This window comes from Dendropsophus ebraccatus, chromosome 12 (genome assembly GCF_027789765.1).
Source record: "Dendropsophus ebraccatus isolate aDenEbr1 chromosome 12, aDenEbr1.pat, whole genome shotgun sequence".
NCBI lineage: Eukaryota > Metazoa > Chordata > Amphibia > Anura > Hylidae > Dendropsophus > Dendropsophus ebraccatus.
In genome coordinates, this window is record NC_091465.1 from 52677988 (window position 1) to 52700723 (window position 22736).

The 22736-nt window shown below is 42.1% G+C and overlaps 1 protein-coding gene across 4 annotated transcripts in view; it reads left to right on the top strand.

Moving 5' to 3' along the window:
- Window positions 1–22736, top strand: part of EPS8L1 (EPS8 signaling adaptor L1) — a 76359-nt gene that overhangs the window by 24508 nt on the left and 29115 nt on the right. The window contains exons 2-3 of one of the 4 annotated variants that reach the window (XM_069947552.1): window positions 1395–1435; window positions 2794–2834. In XM_069947552.1, coding sequence (XP_069803653.1) covers window positions 1419–1435; window positions 2794–2834 — 58 coding nt within the window. In that variant the 5' untranslated portion in view covers window positions 1395–1418. Of the gene's footprint in view, window positions 1–1394; window positions 1436–2793; window positions 2835–21228; window positions 21321–21472; window positions 21626–22736 lie in introns of those variants that run through there. The other 3 variants (XM_069947554.1, XM_069947553.1, XM_069947555.1) reach the window with 3 other exon arrangements.

A 22736-nucleotide genomic window follows, 5' to 3' on the forward strand; every position in this document is an offset into this window, starting at 1 on the left:
ATTTACTTTCATTATTATTATTATTATTATTATTATTATTAGTTATCATGGAAGACACAGCACTTCCTAAGGCGAATCCCTTCATTAGGATCGTCCGGCAGCTTGTCAGGCTGCTGGCTTTGAAGTCCGTGCCACTCTGCTCCAGGTGCTGGAAAAAGCTGGATCCAGACCTGGGAAACTTCTCCCAGTTTCTCAGGACTGGATCCAGCTTTTCCTGGTACCTGGGGAGGAGCGGCATGGACTTCACGGACTTTGACTGTGTGGTGTTTTGTTTGCTTGTACTTTCATCTAAAGCTTCTAGTATATTAAGCTTCTGGTATGTTGAGGACAATAGTGTTATGGACCAATATGTTATATACACCCATGTATGTATGTATGGAGAACATGGATGGTAGACTTTAAGGTTTTAAAAACAGGCATGGTTTGGTTAGAATAACCGTTCTGAGTGGTGGCAAGGTGATTTTAGTGCTCTAACTGCTACTGAGAGTACCCCTGTGGTGCTAGTTAACTAACTGCTACTGAGAGTACCCCTGTGGTGCTAGTTAACTAACTGCTACTGAGAGTACCCCTGTGGTGCTAGTTAACTAACTGCTACTGAGAGTACCCCTGTGGTGCTAGTTCCCATGCTCTCTATTTCAAGGAGTGGCAGCAGAGCTTGGCCGGAGTTTGCCAGTGCTACACACTGGTACTTTCCTCTCTACTATGCCATGATACAATGCTGATGTAAATGCTTTGTACTGAGCGGGCTGGCACTGTGCCAGGACAATTTACAGTACTACTAGAACTACTACTACTAGCATGTTGGGGGGAGGTGGTTATTTCTGTACTAGGTTTGCAAGGTGCTATGTAAGCAGAAAATAAAGAAACAGCAGCACAATAAGGAAGGGGTTAAGTTAAGCACTGAACTGCTGAAGATGATGATTGTGATGATGAAAAAAGGAAGGTGAAATTCCTGTATTTTCTTAAAGGAGAACTCTGGGGAAATGGAAAAATCCACCCCCACTCACAGACCACTAATGGTCTCCTGCAGTTCCTGGCCCTGCAATGTTACACCCCAGGTTAGAAATGGGTGCTCAGCAAGTCAGTGACTGGGTTGGGACACCTCTGCAGTCACAGATTGGCTAAGCCAATATTTTGTGCCAGGACGTGCCGATGCAGAAAACCAGGAAAAACAAGAGACTGGCAGCGGTCAATAAGTGGTGACATTTTGCTGTGGGGGATGGGGAAAGGTAAGTATAGCTTCTTTATTCTCACCACCTCCTGCTCGCCCCCGATTTTTATATTTCACCAGAGTTCTCCTTTAAAATATTATTTACCCTCATTTGCTTGTAGATATTCCTCAAGCATTGCTGTAAATGATTATAGTAACAATTTTTTTTTTTCTTAACAAATAGGAAGAAGATCACTAGCGAGTCAGAATGAGCTCCTCCCCTCGGTATGTACCATGTCTGCATTTGTTAATGACTAACATTAGGAATACAGCTCGGTGTGAAATTAACTTAATTAGAAATCTTGAAGAATTAGAAATTGTGGAGCATTCAGAAAGCTCTCTGTGTGTCAGCTTATAGTGCACCCATCATAGTCTCTCCTAGAATTAATTCTTCTAGGGAAGAATACCTCCACAACATGGTAAGTCTGTTATAGTTTGGTGACTGGACTGAAGTAAATTATTTGAATTGCTTTTAAAAAACACCCGCTCCCTGTTTTGGAGTAAGGTGGCACAATTACTCACCCAGGCATATCGCTACCTCCTGGCACTGCTCTGTAACCAAGCCCAGAGACCCAGTCCGGCTGTGGGATCATGTGATTGTGTCTTATAGCTGGACTAGAACAGTCTCTGAATACAGCCCTGGGAAGCAGGGTGCCAGGAGGCAGTGATCAGCCCGAGTAAGTGTGCCTTACTTACCTTACTTCTAGGAAGCAAAATAAAGGGTGGGAGGAGCTGTATGGGGTTAATATACAGGGGCACACAGAGGGCCTGAATGCTCCAGTACATGCTTCTTCAGTATTCGGAGGAACTAGACACTACATAGGTATGATTATTATAGACAGCATCATTATAGGATTTAAACACTGTATGCATTGGTAATACCATCAGATGGCTCCCTCTGTAGATTTTTCAACCAGTCAGCTGTTATTATTATTTGCACTTAGAAACCACTATTGACCCGCCATCACCATTTCCTAATGACACCTTCCCATAAGCTCCTGCATATGGCATAACCTCTAACCACATCTAATCTTGATATATACCTGCATGTTAATTGTATTGCTTGTTCTGAGTACTAGCTTTTACCCTTTATTGTGCTTTTTTACTGATTCACAAACTTATTGTGATACAATCAGACAAAATTTGACAGCTGTGTTCCTTATCTTCACCTTAATCTGGTGTAAAGCTGCGTGGCGGGAATACAGAGGTAAATCCAAGAATGAGAATAGAGGGTGGGGAGTGGGACATGCACTCAGGCCAAACCACTCCAGCTGGATTCTTTAGAGCTGACTTAAAACAACACTTCCGGTTTATTGAATAACCTTGTGTTTTCTGTTTCACATTTACATGGGATGAAATCAGGCCCTTGTAGAAAAGCTAAATGAGTATCTCTGTCATTTGTCTGGTGTGCATGTACTGAAACATGCCTGGAATGTATTAGTCACTGCACCAATTTTGTAGCATAAATGCTCTATATTATAATGACATGTGATGGTATCTTCCATGGAAAATCAGTGTATAATTATTTGGTTTATTATTAGTCTTATTGTTATATACTAATAAATATTTCTGCTCTATTTTAGACTAAATGGGATGTCAAAACCCAATGCCAAATCAATATATGGTAAGTCCAATATTATCCCGCATAGGTTTGTTTGCTTTAAAGTGTCCCGCCGATCGCTAGAACGAAGGGGTAGTCTACGGGATTCGTATCCCGGCAGCGGAGATGAAGGGGCAGAGCACCTGCCCCTTCGTTCTTGCAAACAGCGGGGTTTTCAGCAGCTAAAAGTAAAGTAAGAAATTGCGCAAGGGTGTGTGTGGGGGGGAGGGTCCAACGTCTGAACCCCTTGCCAATCTCAATGTCGGCCCCCGGCTCCTTAGTTATGAATACAGCCATGGGTACGACACGTGACCCGTGGATCTATTCATTCCTATGGAGCCGCTGGAAAGAGTTGATTGCTGTAGGGGACAAGTTAGTTTTGCCTTGACTACCTCTTTAAGTGTAGTTTACCAATACAGCTATCTGTATATTTCTCCTTGAAAGTGGATGCCTGGTTGTATTGGCAGCCACTGTATGTTTTAATAAATCAATGTTGAGCTCATTGACAACAATATCATTCACATAGGGGTTTACATATATATTCATTAGATTTTTCTAGTAGACAAAATATAAAATTTTATTGATTGTGAGAATAAATAAAGCCATTAAAGTTAAAGTGACTCTGTACCCACAATCTGTCCCTCCCAAACCGCTTGTACCTTCAGCTAGCTACTTTTAATCCAAGATCTGTCCTGGGGTCTGTTCGGCAGGTGATGCAGTTATTGTCCTAAAAAACAACTTTTAAACTTGCAGCCCTGTGCCCAATGGCCGTGGCTTAAAGTATCTGTGCCCTAACTTTGCACCACCCTTCTGTCCATCCTCCCCACCCTTTTCATCATTAGGAATGCCCCTAGAACATTTTCTCATGTCTGAACATTACACAGGTGCCTTAATGATCCAGCCCATGTGCCGTGCTGACACAGGTGATGAATAGTAGAAAATCTGCCTGGAGCATTCCTAATGATGATGAGGGTGGAGAGGATGGACAGAGAGCTTGTGCCAGCCTAATGCATACACAATCTAGGCCATGGCCATTTGGCACAGGGCTGCCAGTTTAAAAGTTGTTTTTTAGGACAATAACTGCATCACCTGCCGAACGGACCCCAGGACAGATCTTGGATTAAAAGCAGCTATCTGAAGGTACAAGCGGTTTGGGAGGGTCAGATTGTGGGTACAGAATCGCTTTAACACTATCACTGTCTTAAGCCCTTTTTACCAACCTTTGCAAGCATTTTCCCTGCAGAGGGTTTGCTAGATGGTTTCCACTGTAGTCCTGACTTGTAAACACCTTCATATAAATGCTAGTGATGAGCGAATACTGTTCGATCGAATAGATATTCCATCGAATAGTGAGATATTCGAATATTCAATATTTATACGAATATCCCGCGAATATTCGATATTTATTCGATAAGCGTTCAAATCCCCCAGCTTCCGGTTTTACCCTCCAAATGGTCAAATAGATGTTTTTTACTAATCGAATACTTGTTCCCATAGACTTTAATGGGATTGAATATTCGATCGAATATTCGAATATTCGCGGGATATTCGTACGAATATCGAATATTCGAATATCTCACTATTCACTCATCACTAATAAATGCCATAACAGGCTAAATGGAAAGAGATAGTATTGATATTACTATTACCAACAAGACAAACAATTGAGATTTACCCATTGATGTTACAATGATATTGGGGACTTGGGTTTTCCCATATTGATAGACAAAAGAAAAACTTCAAGGTTTGAAAGGTCAGTTACTGGAACGTCTAGACGGTCACGTCCTTTCATCTGTATTGAAGAAAACAAGGTTCACCATTATTATTTGATGAGACAACCTCTTGCTTGTTACTGACCGGACAGAGGTTTTTCTATTTTAATATTTTTATCGAAATTTTGTTACAAAAAGTAAATCACAATGTAAAACAAAAAGAAAAGAGGTAAAAGATCATCTTTAAAGGAATTATAATCTAGATTTCTGCAATGACTTCAGTCTAAAGACAATGATGGGGGCATCCATGGGCGAAACCCCCTCAGGTCTAAAGGGTCAGTTACTAGAAAATCTAGACTATCAAGTTTTTCATATGTAAATAGCAAGTAATAAACAGCTATCTACTGGGAGATAACAACTAGTCACACCTGACAATTTTAATGTCTATAATTACTGTAGCAACACAATTCTTCTTCTTATCTACACTATGTACTCAGCAAAGAGTAATGGGCTTGAGTATGATTTACACTTCCCAAAATCTTTATTATGGGCCCTTTTACACGAAGCCATGGAAGGCAGAAAATGAGCACCGATCAGTGGGATCAGCACTCATTTTCAGAGTCTTTGCAATTGTTTGGCTATTGCTGAATAGTTGCTGTGGTGATTAAATGCATTGAATCATTAAATGTGGTGAACAATACCATGTCCGTGTAAAAGGACCATCAGTTTATTGTTACCCTCTTCCTTATGCCTACATGGGTATAATCAGGAATTAATGAAAGCTCTTTTTCTTGTCTAGTAATTGTCTAGTAATTGATATATAGAGTGTGCTAATGCCTCTATTGGCGCATAGAGGAGAGAAGATCTATACAATATTAAACAATTTTTAAGGTCCCTTTATACATGTAATATTTTTTTTATTATTTGCATGTTTAAACAATTGTCCAACATAGTCTGGCATAATTCTATTGTGGTGGATATCAGATTGTCCAAGGACTGGCTCTAAAATTCTCTTAAACTCGCTTGTTCTTATGCTGTGGAAGCTCTGGAAGCTCCAGAAAGAGCCGTGTTCCTTACTGCCACCTCTGTCCACACTCCCAGAGCAATCCTCTCCTCCTCTGTACAGACGTTGCAGAGAAGAGCACTGTGTGAGATGTAAAAAAACAGTATGACTTCCTATAGAACATAGCAGCTGATAAGTGATGGAAGGTTAGACTTTTTTTTTAAATAAGTTTTTTTATTTTTTTTTTACAAATTTATATCATTTTCTTGCAACAGTTGATTTGAATATAACTTTGTTACTATCAATTCAGGTCTATGTGCTAGTTTCATGTGTCCTGGTTTCCCATTTTGTTTAATCATGGAGCAGAATAATGAAAATAGCAGTTACAGATCTCTTACATGTTGGATGTGAACATTATCCAATGAACCCCATTAACCTTAATAATTTGTAGGGTTTTCATTAGAGATGAGTAAACTTTCTAAAATTTAGGTTCAGCAGGTTCGTCGAACTTTGGCCTAAAGTTCGCGTTTGTCTGAACCTTAAAAGAAACGCACTAAAACAGCTGATTGCAGCTACATTACTGGGACTATTGGGGCTACAGGGAGGCTGGGAGTCCAGCTGGAATGAAGAGGCGGTTCCACATGATCCACCACCATCATACTGGGATGCAATATGTGGCATGGACGTTCAAGAAAGTGACTGGAGTCTAGTAGTCCCTGTGAGGCAGTTAAGCTTGCCTGAGGCCCATTCAAGTACCCTTAGTGGCTGAATTTCATTTACAGGCCCAGTATTTGCTGACTCAGTAAAAGAGCCAAGTTTAAGCCAGAACGCTCTCCAAGAGACCCAGCACCCCCTCCTTTGGCAGTACCTACTCCCTCCGAGCTACAGGTGCTGGTACAGGGGGAAAAAGCAGGAATGAGCGGTGCAATGAGGTTTGGAAAAGCCAATTGATAAAGTTCTACGGAGGATACAGATTTGTCAAGGATCTCCAAAATGGGCATTTTGTGACTTGGCACACTCAAAGGGACTACTTTTTGGACTATTAACATAATCTTCTATCTGGTGAGGAGGTGAAGTACACCCCTATTTGTGGGCCAGATGGATGGTGGGCAGCTGCAATCACCCAGCCGGGTGTGTTTTCTGTCAGTAGAAGAACCTGACGTGTGGGATTAAAATCCCCAACAGCCTTCGCAATCCTTGGTGGACACTCCCGAGGGTCTATGTCTGAGAGTGTTGCCAGGAGCAGGAGCCAGCCCTACAGTGGCCAAATCCACCGTTTTGGGCACAATTTGTTAAAGTATCACTGTTGTTATAACTTTCAAAGTCTAAATCAACAACAGATGTGAGATAAAGCATGTTTGCAATATACATTCATTATTTATTTATTTATTTTTTTTTGTTATCATGCTGTAAAACAAAGCTATACTTACAAGAAATCCAGTCTCTGGAGGCAGCCTTTTTGTCTTTGCTGGTTGAAAAAAGAGACTAAAACCCCTATTACAGGGGTCGATCAGTGGGAGCAAAGGAGCGCCTACCTGTCAGGTCAGTGCTCACTTGCTCCTTGCTCCACTCTCAACAGCGAGGGGGCCATGGGAAGCTGCAGTGAAGTCCATAGGAGGTAGTGGCAGTCTGCTGCTGCTGCACCTATTTCGGCGGAACAACGGCAGCAGATCATTATAGTCGTTTGTCTTTTAACATGTTAAAAAACAGCGGTCAGCCGGCGTCGTGCACATTGGATGATTGTTTTCTTTTATCACACAAAGTGATTATCGTCTGTAATGGACGATAATCGGCCAAATACGGACAATAATTGCTTTGTGTAATATGGCCTTCAACACACGAATTTCCGTCCAGTTCAGAGTGTCACAGCTCAATGTGTCCGTCAACCAAATGACTGCCTTCTTTGTGAGCAATCAGATGACCTGAGAAACACAGGACTTCCTGTATTTAGACTCAGGAAGTGCTGTGTTCTCCATGATAACTAAAAAAAACATAATGAATGTAAATGGCAAACTTGCTTATATTACATTTACTGTTGATTACGTTTTTAAAAGTTATAACAACAGGGACACTTTAAAGTTACATATTTACAAGAACCACCTCCACATTTTTGATATTCATTGTGTCATACTAATGAAGTCCAATGTTTTCAGTCCTTTTGCTTGTGTGCTCAAGATTCACATGATGTGTCTCAAAGAGAGCAGGAGCAGGCAGGTATATACCAGTGATCCGACCTCACAACAACCAGAGAGAACAGCTCTCCTTACAATAAGAACATTCATCTTGAACAAAATACACTTGTCTTTATAAACAGACATGATATTAAGACCATCTAAAAGCTGTCACAAATGCTGGAGACATTTTTATCACAGGTAACTAAACAGAGTAGGTAATCTTGTCAACTCCAGGTATAATTTGCATGTTTAATCCATGTCCATATAAGTGAAATATGCATTTATAACATATAGCAGCTTATAAAAATAGTTAATGTAGCAAAGTAAAGTGTTAATATTTAATATCATGGATTAAAATACATATTGCACTGATGGTTAAACTTCTATTATTGTCAATCATATATAGCCATCTGAAATAATGCTAATACCCCTAAAAGTGTTCCTGTACTTTTAAAAGATATTTTAAATCTTGCATGATTTTGTTAGATTAACCCTTCAAAGTGGTGACAAGGTGCAATCACTGATGTTATTAAAACCCTGAGAGCTCCTCTCCACGGTGCACCACTATTTGTCACTTCCTACATTCCCAGGGACAATACCAGAGCTGGGATGTTTTACTAAAGGATGGATTTATTTATATATATATATATATATATTTTTTTTTTAACAGCTCTGTAGTCTCCCTAGGCTAGTTCTATGAGCAATACACTGATTGGTCAAAGGGATCAATGCAATATATATATATATTTAATTAATATATTAATATAATGCAGTTTAAGGATGGAGAGAAGTAAATGTGTTAGTCAGAGAACGAGATCAGGAAGTCCTGCTTGCTGTATTGATCTCCTGTTATGCTCTGTTATTTTCCTGTATGCTTTAGCATAAACCTATAATATCTTTAGTTAGCCCATCCCTAAGTAGAAGAGGATGTACTTTTGTTAAGTGTGTACCGCGCCCTGTTTTGTTCCATTCCTTTCATATTTCTTCATTTTCTTGTAAGTTCTTCCAATCTTAAGACTATGTCACTGATGCTGAAAAGTTTCTATCCTAGTTCTGGCTGTTTGAGGATAATGTCTTATAGGAATGAAGTAATAGTGTACAGGGTGTAAACAGCAAATGCAATATTCATGAAATTTGGGACTAAGATCTTATGTGGTTAAAGAACCCCTTGGGCTGCTTACAGTCTGGCCCCCAAGGGGTTAAGGGAGGATGTATTGCATCCCCCTTAACCCCTTCGGGGCCAGACTGATGTCAGACTGCACCCATCCCAGCAAGGAAGGGGTTAAGTGACCCCCCTTCCTTGCTGGGAGGGGTGCAGTGCAGGGGAGGGGGTGGGGAGAGCTGTATACTCACCCCGATGTGTCCTCTTCGCTGGTCCGCAGCACAATGAAGTCACTGTACTGCGGACCGGCTCATTATATGTGCGCTCAGCCGATCAGCCAATCAGCTGAGCGCACATATAATTCTAAATGTTTCTTCTAATAATGCTATTGTGATAACATAATTAGAAGAAACATTTGATGTTTTAATTAAAGTAAAGTGATGATTAGTACAGAATGCTCTATTGCCGGCAATATGAATTAATGGCTTACTGGAGCTTCCTGTACTAATTCATATTTAATTAATAAAACACATTTTCGTAGAAATAAAATCAGTTTCGTTGTTCAATAATTTAATTTAAACGAATCCATAATTGTACAATTAAATATACTGTCAAAAATATATATATATAAATATACATTTATTTATATATATATATATATATATATATATATATATATATATATGTATTTTAACAGTATATTTAATTGCACAATGATGGATTTGTTAGAATTAAATTATTGAACAACGAAAGGGACTTTATTACAAAGAAAATGTGTTTTATTAATTTAATATATTAACTATTAGAGGCATCGGCATTCGGCATCATTGCCGGCTATTTTTGAAGTACTCCGTACGGACCGCCTGTCAATCTACGGCCGCATTTCCAGCCGCAAACAATGGTCTTGTTCATTTTTTACGGGTCCGTTTACGATCGGGCCGTAGATTCATACATAGTGTGCACTGTGCAGCCGTATATCGTATACTTTCCAGCGTACGCATGAACCGGAAAAATCCGGCCGATGATTTACCACCCGCAATACAGCCGCACAGACACAGAGTGTGAACCTAGCCCTAAACTTTATACATACCTGTCCACGCACCTCGTGTTGTAGTGTGCTTCTGACCACTCCTCACAGCTGCTACTGGCACTTCTGAGCTGATCTCTGAAGTGACAGGCCACCCAGCCAATTACTGTCCGCGGTACTATCAAGTCTCGCCCAATGTTTGGCTGGGCAGCCTGTCACTTCAGGGACCAACTCAGAAGTTCCAGCAGTGGCAGAGGGCAGAAGCTAGGAGAACAGCGGGGAGCATGGACAAGGACGCTATTTACATGAGCCGTTTTGAAAGGGAAGGAAGTACAGAGGGTTCAGAGCAGAAACAAAGTAAACGGCTCACACAGTTTTTAGTGTCTTCAGCAGAAAGCAATATGCCTTCTAGTGGCTCAGTATGGAACAAATTCTTTATCTCCAGGAGGGGGGATGATTCAACATGTATTTTGCGTAATGGAAATACCCCTTTAGGGTACAAACCCACTTGACATATTTACTGCGTGAATCAGTCTTAAAAATAAGCAGGCAAACGCAGGTTGGCTTTATACGATTGTTCTGCGTTAAAATACGCAATTGCGTATTTTTGAAGCGTGAAGCTTGTTGTTAGCAAAGCATCAGTTGTTAACAACCTGTGCGAAAAACGCATGTAGCTTCACGCTTCAAAAATACGCAATTGCGTATTTTAACGCAGAACAATTGTATAAAGCCAACCTGCGTTTTGCCTGCTTATTTTTAAGACTGATTCACGCAGCAAATACGTCAAGTGGGTTTGTACCCTTAACCTCTTAAGGACCCATGACGTACCGGCACGTCATGGATCACTGTCACTTAAGGACCCATGACGTACCGGTACGTCAGCCCTTTAAACGGGCGCCGCGGCCGACCGGGTCCCGATCGGGGGAGATAGCCTGCTATAATACATAGCAGGCCATCTCTCCCTGTCGGCATGGAGGGTTGTTAACCCCCCCCATGCCGACGATCGCCGCTATTGGCTGATAAGCCCATAGCGGCGATCGGAACCTTTCCGGGCCATCGGTGGCCCGATGACCCGGAAAAAAATGGCGGTCGGTGCTGTCCGAGGACGGCACCGACCGCCATTACTGTAAAAAGTAATGGTGGTCACGGTACCACCGTCCCGATCGCCGTGATTGGCCGGCCAGCCGGCCGGCCGTTCACGGCGATCAAAGTCCCCACAAGTAATAAATACCTGCTCCGGACCCCTCAGCTAGGTAGCTGAGGGGTCCGGAGCAGGTATTTGTACATTACTCACCTGTCCCGGGGTCCTGATCGGCGTCTTCCGGGTTCCCGGCGTCCTCTTCATCTTGTCGGGACTTCGGCTTCTTCCGTGAGTCCCGATCGTCTGTTTCCGGCTCCAGCGTCGTCTTTTTTCGTATTTTTCCGGCTCCAGCGTCGTCTATTTTCGGATCTTGCTCTCTGCTGCCCCCTAGCGGCTGATAAGTGTAATACACGTATCAGCCACTACAGGGATGTTCAGAATGTAGTAAAAAAAAAAATTTTTTTCCCAATTTTTTTTTTTCTATTTTCCGCACCCTATCGCCGCTGAGTGTTGATCAGCATCGCACGAAAGTGCGCTGCTAATCAGCAACTCCTCCTTTTTGGCGTAGGGTGTTTTTTTTTATATCCTACTGCCACGGTCTGCTGATAAGTGCCGAACATAAGTGCGGCATTCATCAGCAACACCATTTTTGGCGTAGGTTTTTTTTGTATACTTACTGTAAAAAACTCGTAAAAAAACACTACATTACACCACACTACATTGAATAAAGTTTTACACTACACCACTACATACCCCATATACCAATCCCCATATAAAGATGGCCCCCAGGGTGTTTTCGGTATTGGACGCATACATTATTATTGCCTCCGACACCAAAACAGCCAGTGAGGATGAATGGGGGGTCCTTCGTTCCTCCATTCATCCTCATCCTCCTCATCATCCAGTGACGTGTCTGGGAGTAGCGTAGCGTACGCTGCCCCCCAGACACGTCTTTTCCGCCAGTACCGTCCCAATAAGAGATGACGGTATGGCGTGAAATTCTACAAACTCTGTGAGAGTACCTCAGGGTACACTTACAGATTTAGGGTACGTGCACACTGCGGAATGGCGAAGGATAACCCTTCGTGCATTCCGCAGCTGGCACCCGCCGGCGGACTGATGCAGGGGCGCGTCTCCGCCCGTGTCATAGACTCTATCCTATGCATGGGCGGATTCCATCATCCGTCATTCCATCAACACGTTGGACGCAGAGCGGAATCCGCCCCTGCATAGAATGGAGTCTACGACACGGACGGAGACGTGCGCCTGCATCAGTCCGCCGGCGGGTGCCAACTGCGGAATGCACAAAGGGTTATCCTTCGCGATTCCGCAGTGTGCACGTACCCTTAGAGTGTATGAAGGAAGGGACACTGGAATCCAGCCCCCAGATGCCCCCTCCCCCCCCATCCTCGGAGTTAGTGGGGAGATCGTCCGGGAACTGATCTTCCCACTGCTGGATAAAGGTCACCACCTGTACGGGGATAACTTTTATACCAGCACCCCCTCTTCCGGTCCCTCGCTGCCCGAGCTACTGTAGCTTGCGGCACGATCCGAAAATATCAGAAGCAGTAATAGCGCCCTAATATTTAGCAGCCATGGAGCGGACCCAGCGCTTCTGGATATGAAGGACCCCGTATCGCACCAGGACAACATTTTCCAGGTGACGTCCCCCACACTGGAGAAAGGGAGACCCCAGAAGAAGTGCAGAGTGTGGGGTAACAGGGGGATCAGGAAGGACGCCATTTACCAGTGTGACACCTGTCCTGATCCCCCGGCCTCTGCATACTGGATCGCTCCAAGGCGCACCACACGTCACTGGGGTTCTACATTATCTAAATTCCGTCCCTTATTCCTATTTCAGGGGTCACGTTGATCCGGGGATTATTCTGATCGCCATTATGGAGTCGGGAAGGAATTTTTCCCCTGTGATGAGGCTACTGTCGTCTGCCTCACGAGGGGTTTTTGCCTTCCTCTGGATCAACACAGGTTGAATTTGATGGACACCTGTCATTTCCAACCTTATAAACTAATAATTGGCCTAATACCCCCAAATAAATTAGAATTGTCCCTTTTCCCCAGCTAAATAGGTATGGCCGCCATTCCCATTAGAGGATGCCATGATGCAATTACAAAGCCTCTGTGCGGCCAGGACAGTAGAAACCCCCCACAAGTGACCCCATTCTGGAAACTACACCCCATAAGGAATCTAACAAGTGGGGCAGCGGGTATATGGCCCCCTGGTGACGGCCACATTTGGGACGTGAAAATGAAAAAAATGGTATTTTTTATTTTCACGGCACATGTTCTACACATGTGCCCATCACTAGTGGGGTCCATATGCTCACTGCACCCCTTGTTAGATTCCTTATGGGGTGTAGTTTCCAGAATTGGGTCACTTGTCGGGGGTTTCTACTGTTCTGGCAGCACAGGAGCTTTGTAATTGCGACATGGCCTCCATCCCCCATTCCAGCCTCTAAATGGCGCTCTGTCCTTTTGGTGACTTGCCCTGTGCCCATATGGCAAATTATGTCCACATGTGGGGTATTTTCGTACTCAGGGGAAACTACCCTACACGTTTTGTGTTCATTTTCTTTTTTAACCCCTTGTGGAAATGGAAAAAAATCAAGGCTAGACCAACATTTAGTGTAATTTTTTTTTAATTTTTACTCTAAATCATTGATCATGTCTTGATTTTTTCATTTTCACAAGGGGTTAAAAGATAAAAAAAAACACAATGTGTAGAGCAATTTCCCCTGAGTACGGAAATACCCCACATGTGGACATAAAGCGCCATGCGGGTGCAGGGTAAGCCTCCAAAGGGAAGGTGCGCCATTTGAAGGCTGGATTTGGATGGAATGGATTTCGAGGGGCCATGTTGCATTTAAAAGGCCCCTGTGTTGCCAAGACAGTTAAACCCCCCACAAGTGACCCTATTATGGAAACTACACCCCTCAAGGAATGTAACAAGGGGTGTAGTCAGCATATGGACCCCACTGGTGACGGGCACAAATGTGGAACAATGTGGCGTGAAAATGAAATATTAAATTTTTTACACTATAATGTTGGTCTAGCCTTGAATTTATCATTTTCACAAGGGGTTAAAAGAGAAAAAAAAACACAAAATGTGTAGAGCAATTTCCCCCGAGTCCGTAAATACCCCACATCTGGACATAAAGCGCCATGTGGGCGCAGGGCAAGCCTCCGAAGGGAAGGAGCGCCATTTGGATTTTAGAGGTTGGATTTGGCTAGAATGGATGATGAACGCCATGTCGCATTTACAGAGCCCTTGTGCTGCCAAAACACTGGAAACCCCCACAAGTGACCCCATTCTGGAAACTACACCCCTCAAGGAATCTAACAAGGGGTGCAGTGAGGATATGGACCCCTGGATGACGGGCACATTTGTGCCATGAAAGTGAAAAAATGAAAATTTTCACTTTCACGTCACATTTTTCCACATTTGTGCCCGTCACCAGTGGGGTCCATATGCTCACTGCACCCCTTGTTAGATTCCTTGAGGGGTGTAGTTTCCAGAATGGGGTCACTTGTGGGGGGTTTCCAGTGTCTTGGCAGCACGAGGGCTCTGTAAATGCGACATGGCCCTTGAAATCCATTCCAGTGAAATCCAGCTTCCAAAAGCCAATTGGCGCTCCTTCCCTTTGGAGGCTCGTCCTGCGCCCGCTTGGCACTTTATGTCCACATGTGGGGTATTTCCGTACTCGGGAGAAACTGTGCTACATGTTTTGTGTTTTTTTTTTTCCTTTTATCCCTTTGTGAAAATGAAAAATTGAAGGCTAGAACAACATTTTAGTGTAAAAAATACTTTAGTCTTTTTTTCAAGTCATATTGTTTGGAAAATCTGTGAAGCACCTGTGGGGTCCAGATGCTCACCGCACCCCTTGTTACATTCCTTGAGAGGTCTAGTTTTCTAAGTGGTGTCCCTTTAGGGGTGTTTTTTAGGTTTTGGCACCCCAGAGCCTCTGCCAACCTGAAGTGGTACAGTCAAAAATGACCAAAAATAACGGAGCCATTGAAATTCACTAGGCGCTCCCTTATATCTGAGGCTTGTGGTTGCGTCAAATAGCGCAATAGGGCCACATATGGGGTATTTCTATAAACTGCAGAAACGGGGCAATCAATATTGGGGTGCATTTCTCTGGTAATAGGTTTATAATTATGAAAAATATTGGATTACAATAAAATCTCTGCACAGAAAATTAAAATTTTCAAATTTCTTACACACTTGGCTTTTATTTCTGTGACTCCCCTAAAGGGTTAAAAAACTTTCTGGATGTGCTTTTGCAGAGTTTAGGGGGTGCAGTTTCTGAAATGGGGTGCTTCGTGAGGCTTTCTAACACACAGTCCCCTCAAATACACTTTAAACCTGAACAGTTCCCTAAAAATATCTGATTTTGAAATTTTACTGAAAATTTGGAAATTTGCTGCTAATGTTTTAAGCTTCCTATTGTCTAAAAATAATGAAATATAGTTTAATAAATGCCGCCAACATAAAGTAGACATGTTGCTAATGCTATTTAATATATAATTTATGTGGTATAACCATTTTCTGTATAAGCAGAAAAGTTTTAAAGTTGGAAAAATGCATTTTTTCACAATTTTTCACGCTATTTTGGTTTTTTTCATAAAGATTCGTTATAAGTATCGACTCCAATTTACAAGAAATGTGAAGTACAATATGTCACGAGAAAACAATCTCAGAATCAGCCGGATAGGTAAAAGCATCCCGAAGTAATTAATGAATAAAGTGACACTGGTCAAATTCATAAAATTTGCTCCGGTCCTTAAGGCCATTTCAGGCCCGGTCCTTAAGGGGTTAAAGAAAATTATACACAGTCGATTGTCCTTGTGATCTCAATTATTAACTCTGGGTGTCATCACTAGAAGCTCGGGGCTATACAGTGACATCATCCGCAACACACTCATTATTTAAACAGTTACATAATTCCTACCAAGAATACATTTTTTTTTAAATGTGGTTTTCAGTTACCCTGGTTTTATTTTAATATAGAATACATAGCTAAATAAACCTTGGAATAGTCTAGTTTAGGAGGATAGCATTTCCTGTGCAGTGGACCCCAGCCTTACATGTGCTTTATACTTTTGCAATTATATTGTGTTTACATTGTTCTGTGATGCTGATGTGTTGTGGTTGAAAGAAAGTTGTTAACCTACTGCTGCAGTCACATACACATGTACAAAGAACTTTCTAGGCATGGGAGGAGTTTTCTCTAAGCTTAACCCCCTCTCACTGAGAGAGACGTTATTGCTGTCTAGCCCTACCTCTCAAGTTGGGAGGTTATGTAAAGTACAGTGCAGCCTCTCTTTGGGAGAAGGTCTAAAGAGGTAGTCTGCATCTGGTACTGTTTGAGGCTACTACAGCTTCTGTGAAGAACCCTGTCCTGTCCTGTCTATCTTACTTGTCCTGTTTTTTAGCTTAGCCTAAAACTGTATGCACTTACAAATGGACTGAATGTAGCCACTATGAGTGGGTTCACACATAGTGGAATCCGCTGCGATTCCCGGCACTGTCAGTTTGAATAGGTTTACATACTTGCAGGGGAATTTTCATTCTGCTGCGAGTATGTAAACATCACCCCCCTTAACCTGTCGTGGCCCAGTGAATACTTTACCGGTCTGCGCCGAGCTTGCTTTTGTGGCTCCTGGCTCCCTGACAGCCAATCAGTGCGCTGTTGCGCTGCAGCCATTAATTGGCTGAGCAGGACACTATTAGCCGGGAGCCACAGAAGCAGACCGGAGCGTTGCCCAGCAAAGTATTCACCAGGCCGTGACGGGTTAAGGGGCAGAGTGTTTACATAAATTCTGCTGCAAGTATGTAAACCTATTCAAACTGACAGTGCCGGGAATAGCAGCGGATTTTGCTGCAAACTCACAGAATGAAATCTGCTGCAATTCCATTTTGTGTGAACCCACCATATAAGACTATTTTTGGTCCAGAGGATCGGACATGGGTAAGAGCCAATATATGTTAGCATACCAGTCTGCTGGTTTGCTGATGTATACTAAAAATGTATTGATTTACTTGTGAAGCATTATTTATTTCTTGGCGGGTGCAATGTACTGCAGCACAGCTGACAAAATTAGTGGCAGAACTGCTGTGCCTTTTTGTTTAGTAAATATCCTTCAACTATGACACTTTTATAAATATAAATAAGAATGGAATTCAATCTCGCTTTTATTGGATAAGACATGAAATAGCTGCCAATTGGCAGCCCTGACAGAATCAGCCACAGTTATGTGACCATGTGAAATGGTTGTGGTTTGGCGCTATAAGGCGGTATGGAACCAACGTAAACGTATAGTAACTTTCTCACTTGGTAACATGCGGAATATGCTTTGTCCCTGTACAAACACTGGGAATAAGTATCTTGTGTCTCCTGTTTTCTTCTGCTTGGAAAGAGTTTTACTAACAAAATAAGATGTTCTATAAATAATGGTGTCCTGCCAACTCCGGCAATAAATACAACTGGACTGAAACAAAACTTACAAATGTGCATAGTAACAGGGAAGGATTTGAATAGGATATCCTGCAGATCACTGTTCAGTACAAGTGTGGACAGCCAAGGTCTGCAGGGTCACTGTGGTTATACACTTGAGCGACTGTGGATTAATATTTATATGAGCTCTTCATTTAATATTAGCAGGCAGGTCACGCCACTTCATGTAAATCTTTACATAGCATTTACCTTTAAATACTATTGAGTTATCCTTTAAGTTAGCTAGGCAGTTAAAAATTCTTCTCATTAGTTTCTAAGGCAGAAGGGGCCCTAAAAACAATATAACTTTCAATATACTTCTAAAGTAGAGATTATATTGTGTTTACAAACATTTAGGGCCATAGCTACTTTAATGGGGGAGATTTGTCATCTGTGTCCCTGGCGTACACCAGGGAAAAGGCACAGATAGAATTTTGTGCAAACCACATGGTTTGGGCAAAAATGTATCCTTTTTCCGTGGCATATGCTCCACACGCCTAATAGGCGGGCAGGGAGTGCAGCAAGATGGGAGGAGATGTGGCCTCCTACTGGGCCTGATTTATCATTATTTACGCTTGCAAACAGGCAGGAATCGACATCTGCTCCAGAGGAGGTATAGATTTCTTTTGCCATCCTGCGACAGGCATGCGTGAATGGGAGCAGGGCTTTATCTAAGATAACTTGATTAATCTCCCCCTTTAGTGTGTAGAGAGAGCAGTTCCACCAAGGCCTTGATGTCTAGAGAGACATTTTTTTAATCAAATAGTTTTTATTAAAGGTTTTGCATTTTTTGAAAGACACATAACCACAGGGAGGCCAGCACAGTAGCCCAAACAGAACAGAAAGTAAAAACAACAAATTGGCAACATCCAAAATAGTCAGAAAAGGCAACCCTTCAGAAGAGGAGGGGTACGCAGCAGTAAAGACAGTAAACCATTTTTTTACTTCGGGCCTCCAAGGGCTTCTGCTACTGTTTAGAATCCACTCTCTTAGCGGTCTTATTAGCTAGAAGAAATCTGAAAGTAAAGCTGCAAAATACTAGCCCTCTGACAACAGTTATCTCCTGCTTTCAAGGAGAAGTCAGAATTTTTTTTATTAAAGTATTGTATTGCCCCCAAAAGTTATACAAATCACCTATATACACTTATTACGGGAAATGCCTATTAAGTGCTTTCCCCCCTGCACTTACTACTGCATCAAGGCTTCACTTCTTGGATAAAATGGTGATGTCACGACCCGATTCCCAGAGCTGTGCGGGCAGTGGCTGCTGAAGAGGATGATGGCAGAGGGATGCTCGGTGTCCCTCCAGTGCCCTGTGTCCCTCAGTGTCTCCACTGCCATCATCCTCTCCAGCAGCCACAGCTCACACAGCTCTGAGAGTCGGATCGTGATGTCACTGTTTATCCAGCAACAAAAGCCTTGATGTAGTAGTAAGTGCAGGGAAAAAAAGCACTTTATAAGCGTTTCCCATAATAAGTGTATATTGGTAATTTGTATAACTTTTGGGGGGAAATAAAATACATTTATAAAAGTCATTTCGATCCAACATCATAGCTTAGGTTCTGATGCTGAGGTTTTTGTGCATTTTATTTTTGGAAGGTTAGAGATGCCTGCCATATTGTTTGGATCTGTTGTAAAATAAATCAATCACAGCATTCATAGCCCTAATTAAAATGGAGGCTACAATGCTAGTGTGAAGTCAGCCTAATGTAGATTGCATAAGTGATATAAAACTGCTGCTGTAGAAAAGGCTCCATCTTTTCTCTAGGTGCTTCTACCATCCGTAAAGAGAATCTTTCAGCTTCATTTCAGGTTCCAAACTGCTGTCATTGTTGGATATAACTGCTAGGTCAAAGAGACACATTGTACCTTTCGTATATCTGTCCGTGCTTCAAACATGTAAGAAAATGCTTTTATTCTAACAAAGAGTCAGAGAGTCAAGCTCTTGGTCTGCTGCAGGGCTGTAACACCTCCATATTCCCCCTCCTATACCTGACCCTGCTTGAGCCTTACCAGGCAGGGGCGGTGGGGGACATTCCATCTTGCTGCAAATCAGGAGCTTGAAAAAGCCTCTTTGACTCTTTGTACCAAAGAACTGAATTGTTTTTCTACATCTTGGATACAAACCTTATATATGAACGGTACTATGTGTCTCCTTGACCTAATCGCATCTAACAGAGCCAGGAGATTGGAACCTGAATTACAGCTTTCAGACTACCTTTATTTATGTGGCTTCATTATGTATGGACACACTATGTATATTCCACAAATTAACCAAATATAACTGATAATTAGATGAGCCTTGCCCAGGCTGATTACTGCTAGTGTGTTGGAAGTATATATGACTTACACAGAACTTGCTTTCACATCACAATTTTATATTGTATTCCACATACATGTCAACAGCCAGTCAAGATGGGATGCCAATTTATTACTATTTTCTGGGACTCAAAGGTGGACCTGTCACTCTATTCTTTTCAGTCCCAAGAAATGACCAAAGCATAGTCACTAGTTGACTACATTAGGGCTGTTAAAGTCAGTGGAGCTATGGTTGACATATATAATTCTGAATTGTTTAAATAGGTTGAACTTTGGAGAATGTCTCCTGTGTGACCTCAACAAAGATCCTATCAGAGACCATTGTGTGTTTTTTGGGCACAGTTTTTGTATTCCATCCTTACCTAGTGGAATAAAGACTACTGTATTTGGATGAGCGCATAGAGAGACACTTTATAAATTCTCTATCATGTGCCTTTAACCTCACCAGTGATCTGTACTGATCACCATGATTATAGTGCAGAGACTGTTCACTCTTGATACTGATTCTTCCTGGCATTGATTCCTGAAGCAAGGAGGCATGTTTACTGGCAGGCCACAGCACAGGTAGGGTGCTATGCTGATGCCACTGGAGCCTCATTACAAGGTCAAACATTTAGGAACGCTCTTTTACCGAATAATTAACCCGTGTAGAAAAGCCTTCAATCAGCCAATGATAGCGCAAACGCCTGCTTGTCGGCTGATTTGATTCTTTTTTTTGTGCAGGAAATGTGTGGCCAATAACAATGTATTTAAATGGACGCATGAATGATATAGAGATCATTTGTGCGGTCCAGCCATATGATTAGTCGTTCCTTGTAAAGGCACTGCATGCCGCATATCAGGCCGTGTATAAGGGCCCTAAGTGGCTAATGTTATTTAAGAAGCTTTCAAATAAATAACTTTTTTAACATCTCATTTAAGCATACAGTAAAAGTTTAGGCTGTGGGGTCTGGTACTTTGCTTCCGCTAATGATCTGGAGAGTAATGCTATATTACATAGGCAAATAACTAATTAAAATGATCAGTGTTGTTTGAAAAACTTTAAGACTGTGTTCACACATTGCTTTTTTATGACTTTTTGCCAGAAATTCTGCAAAATCAGGGGGGGGGGGAATGCATCAAGAATGCAATGTCTGAACATAGCTATTTGAGCTAAGACAATGATTTCTAGGAGTGCATAATCCTGTTAGTCAGCTGATGAACTAAAGTTTCTTGTTTTTCAGGGGATTGCTGGGTCTACCACATGGGGCAATTATCAATAATCACAAAAAGTGTCAACTATAGCCGCGTTCATACACCACTTGCAGTTTTATGAACTGTGGGTTTCAATCAGCTCGACAGAGCAATAAACATTTTAGCAAACATCCTCTATGAAGAGCGCTTGTTTGCAGCTTGAGCAATCATGCATCAGAAGGGTGCCAAATCCCAGGCCTCCTGTCACAAGACAAACTGGTTCTGCCAGACAACAGCCAGGTCTTCCTTATACAACCACCTGACAAGACTAAAGACATAGACAAGGAGGGAAGAGTCAGAGTGAGTCTTATGGGAGATTCAGCATTACACTCAGCCTGACCCAGGTAAATGACTCAAGGAGGAATTTTTTGAGCTAGCAAAATCTATTAGGGCAAGTCTGTAATTAATATGCATTTTATGGAAAAGGAGTTATACTTTATATTTTATTTTATACTATTTTATGGTATTTTCTTACCTGGACATCTGCTGTTCTTTGAGAATACAGGACTTTGTCCCATACAAGTATGTTCATGCATTCTGTGCATAGGGAATGATGATGCAGTGCTGATACTATATATCTAGCGATATATCTGAGGACATAACCTTAGTAGATGTGCCCAATCATTGCTGTGTCACATCCAGGAGCCAGGTAAGCACAATGTATATTTCAGACCTTAAACTATAGACAGTATATGGTCACACTCTACTCAACTTTTAGCCCAGTTGTCAGAGTTAAGCACAGTGTTGTTGTGGGACTTAAGCTTTTCTAAGTATTCTTGATAAGTATGTATATGCAGTAATTGTATGTATAGTAATCTATACAGCTTATATCTACCTAATAATAGGGAACCTCATACCACTTAGTGCTGTATTACCTCTGCTATTAAGAGTTATTTTACTTGCACACTTGAAAGTGAAGTATTGTAGGTGTTGGCAGCATATAAAATAGAAACTCAAACAATCCGCAAGGTAACCTGTGTACATGGAGCACACCTTCTCCCTCAAAGGCGTTGTCACTGGGCTGCAGCCTTTCCAGTTGTTTTGCACAGAATGAAAACTGCCTAAACGTTTCTATATCGGTACACAAAAGGCTAATAGACATTGCAAGGTCAAAAAACAAAAGCTTAACTAAAAAAAATGTGAAAACCTTTTTAAACTAATATAGAAACAGCAATTGAAGCATTGAAACTGTATTTCTATAGAAATACCAAATAGTTTCTCACTGCAAATGTCTTTGGGGGAGATTTATCTATGTGTAACATTTAGACTGGTGCAAACTGCCACAGTAGCAGTCCAGTAATAACAGTGATCTGCTAACACATTGATATGATATTGTTTGTGGCTGTGCCCAAAGCTGTTTCTGTGGTGCATATAATAGGAATTCCTTTATTTATTTAGCGCCATTTTATTCTGCCGCGCTTTTTTACAGCTCATCATCACACCCTTGCAGATGTCGTCCTGGGTGGGATTTGAACCCAGTACCCCAGCACTGCAAGGCAACAGTGCTATTACACGGGAAGATGTGCGGCCAACAGCCAATTATTTTTTGACAGGTCACAAATGACCAGCCAGGCTGAATTTGATATGCATGTAATAGGAGCGGTGGCAGCAGACCACTGCTATCTTCTATGGGCTGCCTGGACGATCTAACGATAACCTGGGCAGCCCCCCTGCAGCTCCCTGCAGCCCCCCTGCACTTACCCACTTGCTGCCAGCACGTGGGGAATGAGAAGCAAGGACAGCGCTTGTTTACTCCTTTG